Source organism: Coregonus lavaretus, assembly GCF_964263955.1.
Source record: "Coregonus lavaretus genome assembly, contig: HAP1_SCAFFOLD_288, whole genome shotgun sequence".
NCBI classification, from domain to species: Eukaryota; Metazoa; Chordata; class Actinopteri; order Salmoniformes; family Salmonidae; genus Coregonus; species Coregonus lavaretus.
The window spans coordinates 379,307-383,849 of NW_028165217.1; the positions used below are offsets into that span (position 1 = coordinate 379,307).

At 46.4% G+C, this 4,543-nt stretch overlaps 1 protein-coding gene across 1 annotated transcript in view; it reads right to left on the reverse strand.

Moving 5' to 3' along the window:
* The window catches only part of LOC311116136 (coiled-coil and C2 domain-containing protein 1A-like), a 23,576-nt gene extending 19,779 nt beyond the window's left edge, over positions 1–3,797 (reverse strand). The window contains 7 exon segments of the mRNA XM_084191265.1: positions 1,127–1,236; positions 1,516–1,834; positions 2,116–2,340; positions 2,508–2,614; positions 2,793–2,916; positions 3,135–3,224; positions 3,650–3,797. Of these exon segments, the coding sequence (XP_084047391.1) occupies positions 1,127–1,236; positions 1,516–1,834; positions 2,116–2,340; positions 2,508–2,614; positions 2,793–2,916; positions 3,135–3,191 (942 nt within the window). The 5' untranslated portion in view covers positions 3,192–3,224; positions 3,650–3,797.
* Between the last annotated feature and the right edge of the window lie 746 nt (positions 3,798–4,543).

Genomic DNA, 4,543 nt, shown 5'->3' on the forward strand with positions numbered 1-4,543 from the left:
ATTCCACCTGGAAAAGTTTCCTTCTCATTTAACTTCTCTATGTTTTACCATTCAGGACTTCGCTGCTGTCGCTTGTCTTTCTCTGACATTTTTGCAACTGTTAACGACGACGATGAAGTAGTGGTGGAGAGTCAACTCCAAAATAATTGATTCCTCGACTCCAAAATAATTGATTCCTCGACTCCTTGCACGGCGACTCCCGGTGTCGACTCCCATTTCTGAGTGTCAACATTCGATTTCGCTAGGAATCGACTCCTAAGATTCAGTATTTTTAGAACGGAGGAGAATGATTAGTTGCCGTACTTTCGAGAACACAAACACTCAAATCTTTCATAGCGAGCTAGCGAGGGACGGAGAGAGAGACGGCGGGGGCACAGTATAGGCAGGTCGGCCACCAGACAGACAGTCAGAACCGTGCACTAGGCCTATCTATCAGTATAGGCAGGTCGGCCACCAGACAGACAGTCAGAACCGTGCACTAGGCCTATCTATCAGTATAGGCAGGTCGGCCACCAGACAGACAGTCAGAACCGTGCACTAGGCCTATCTATCAGTATAGGCAGGTTGGCCACCAGACAGACAGTCAGAACCGTGCACTAGGCCTAACTATCGGCAATCAAAAGCTGTATTTCGCAATGGAATGCTGTATCTCGCAATTTCTTGGCTTGCAATGTCTCAGAACTTCAGTAATGCAGGGCTCTAGACTAGGATATTGACATGAGCAAGATGCAACACTTGGCTCTCACACAGTCCCACACAGTATCTGCGCATGTGCACTGGTTCGCTTCACAGCGTGGTAGCCAGGGCACCAAAATAGCGGAGAAGTTGAGCCTCGCGCTTCAACGTTCTTATTTGTTGCAGAAATTGACCCACTATGCCGTTTACTTTCTGCATCTACTTCATATCGCTGAGTCAACCTTTAAAATTACACCACTTTCCCCTTTATAGCCTATCGTCTAGTTAGGATATAAAACTGAAAATAATATGTTATGTGATAACTGCACTGTGATTTTAATTATGTGGGTGGGGAAAAAACGGTTAGGGATTTTTCTTAATGTTAAGGACCCCAATTTGAACCCCTAGTCGAGGTCCATCGAGGTCCTTTAACCCGTAGTGTGTGTGGTACCTTGGCGATGTGGTAGTGTTGTCTGGCCAGCTCTGACTCTCCTCCCTGCTTGGCTTGGAGGGCTGCAAGCTTATACTCCCTCTGTCTGTTTAGAACACACTGCTTCAACTCTACAAAGAGAGAGGGGAGGAGGGGAGGGGGGAGAGGGGAGAGGGGAGGAGGGGAGAGGGGAGGAGGGGAGAGGGGAGGAGGGGAGGAGGGGAGAGGGGAGGAGGGGAGGAGGGGAGGAGGGGAGAGGGGAGAGGGGAGAGGAAAGAGAGAGAGAATTATAAAACAACCAGAATGTTCCATTGTTTTGGGGACTGCAGTGACATTTACAGGTTGGTGTCTTCAAGCTGGTATCTGTCTTCAAAAATGTGTGTGTGTGTGTGTGTGTGTGTGGGATCTACCTGAGTGCCGTGCGTCTGGTTGAATGGGGGTGAGGGGGGAAATAGCGGGCGTATCCGGGGTAACGGCAGTGTTTTTCTGAGGGGGGACCAGGAGGTGGGGCTTAGGAGGCGGGGCAACATGCGGAGCCTCCCTCAGATGCTTCTGATTGGTGAACGGGGAGGGCGTCATCACTGGGGTTGGCGGCCCCCGCTCTTTGATTGGTTCAAGCTGCTGCACGGGGGCTGGGGCAGGCTTTCCACCTGTGGCGACAGGAGGCGGGATTTCCTCTTCGTTGATTGGTTTTCCTTTCTTGGCTGACGCCATCATGGACTGCAACGTCTAGGGGGAGACGACAAGCAAGCAAACATTCAGCTGAAAGGAAAAGTATAACTTCTACTGTTGAATTACAGGTTTACATATGGCTAGATGAATCTAGGATAATTCAAGTTCCTGGATCCGTATGTATCAAGCGTCTCATAATAGGAGTGCTGATCTAGGATCAGGTCCATCCTGTCCAGTAATCTTGTTCATTATAATCTTAAGGGGAAAAACTGGTCATAGATCAGCACTCCTACTCTGAAACACATCATCATACAACCAGCCCATGGTCTCTGGCTCACCTTCAACCCGCGGTCGTATCTGCGAGCCTTGCTCATCTCCCCCTCTGCCTTGGCGTTGGAGATGGCCGTCTGGTACATGTCAATGCGTTCAGCCAGGCAGGCCTCCAGCCCGGTTGTACCACTAGGGGTGGTGGGGGTGGAGCGGGGGGTGGAGTTAGAGCTGGGAGGGGTGGCAGGAACCTTTTCATCATCATCATTGTCCTCCAAGACCTCATTCAGCTCAGCCTGTGGATGGATAAAGACACATAAATGTATAAACACAGACGCACACAGATAGAGACGTACACACACACAGACACACAGTGTTACCATTGGGAATCAAACAACAACAGATAGGAGGAAAACATAAGTGTGAAGAGAAGTGTGAAGAAGAGTGTAAACATGGTGGATACCAGGAGATCATAGTCATCCTCCAGATCTTCATCCCCAACATCATCATCATCAAGGTCCTTCATACACAGAGCCGCCATACGCTCGATGTCGGCCATTGGAACTGGAGCTGTGGAGGCAGGCAGGCAGGCAGGCAGGCGCACACACACACACACACACACACACACACACACACACACAGCAGGTATCAACACGGTTCTAGTGGTAGGGTCTGTGGAAGTTATTGAATAGAAGATTGGGAGAAGATAATGGGTGAGGATGATGATGAATAGGATGATGATCCTCACCTTTCCCTCTCTTCCCCTGGGACCCGTCCCCTCCCATCAGAGCCAGTAGCTCCGCCTCCAGCTCCTTTTCATTTCCACCTTCATCCATCCCTCCATCCGGAGACAGATCCAGGAGCAGCCCCATCTTAGAGAGAGAGAGAGAGAGATGAAGAGAAAGGGGGGGAGAGAGAGAGAAGAGCGGGGAGAGAGAGAGAGAGAGAGAGAGAAGAGCGGGGAGAGAGAGAGAGTGAGAGAGAATTGAAAACACGAATGACTAGTGTTATCAATGACAACTTGACTTACAGTTATCAATTATAATTAATTATCAAATCAATGATAAATCAATGATCAAAAGTGTGTTACCTGTTTGGCTCGCGCTGCCCCCTGTCCCCTGGGCGGGGGATTCCGACTGTGACTCATGGAGAGAACCTTGTCAACTGACCTGTGCCACAACTAAAACAACACAGTAGAACCAAAGACATATATTGTATCATCTGGCCATTAGTTCCAGTAGCTAGCTATATTCAGCTTTTATCATACACGTATTGACAGACAAAAATTGACAGTTAGCTACAGGACCTTGTTGAATTTACACTGCATTTAGCTAGCTGGATACATTTAATTGATATCATGGCTAGTAATAAGACATTCGTTGACTGCTCACGTTTTGTGTCTGAGTCTCTGACATTGCTTGCAGCAAATTAGTACAGTGACGTTAGCAGTTAGCTAACAGCAAATTCATAGCATCATCCATGACACAAATGTTGTTTATCCTCATTCGCTGTTCAGCAGCTATGACTTGTAGTAGTTAGCTTGTTAACTAGCTAGCTTGCTAGAAGCTGCCATACCATTTGTAAACATTGCCACTAAAAGCTTACCTTGTCATACGTTTTCCACAGACCATATGTTGAGCGCTTTCTTAGTTCATACGACAACTGATCATTTCGAAAACATATGAGAGAACGCTACTCACGTATAAATTATTGTTAGTTAGAGTGCTATTAAAAACACGAAAAGGTGTGTACATTGGGCTACTTCCTACTTCCTGCATTGGGTAACCATTGGCAACGCGACTACCTTGCTTTACGGCGTTTGAAGGACACGCCCAGAAATGTCATTGCTGATGTATAAAACATATTCTATATTCTAACAAGTGTCTAGCTGTGAGGTCCAGTCAAAGTTATGTGTAAAAATCTCATATTCGTCACTGAAAATTAGATTTGTTTTCATCTTAGCTAGCTAGTTGAGCTTGGTATGCACTGTAGCTAACGTTATATGTTTCAGTGAGAGTGCCAAAGTTTGATAGCTAGCTAGCAAGAGAGACCACTCACAATCCATCTTGATCTGCACGGCCAGGTAGGCTAGCTAGCTACAGTTGTGACCAAGTCAAAATCTTGAGGAGAAACCAAAATCTACCATCAATGTTCAAAAGTATTAGCTAGATAGATGTTATTGGCTAGTTGTCTTTGTTTTGAATTAGATGATTTGCCAGTGTCATGATATCTGATAATTGGCAAATCATTGTTAGCTAACTTAGCCAACTGACACACTTTGTCTCTGTTTTGTTTTTGCATTTGTAGAGCTGGCTTGGAAGGATGACCAAAAAACAAACGCAAACCAAAAGTAAGGCTGAAATAGCCCCCATTAAAATCACATAAACTGTATATTGGGGCTTAAATGATCTTCAATGCTTTTATTGGATGAAATCATTCATTCATAAAGTGAATACCTTGACCTGCCGAGACATAAACCTTTCGTCCAACATAGTTACA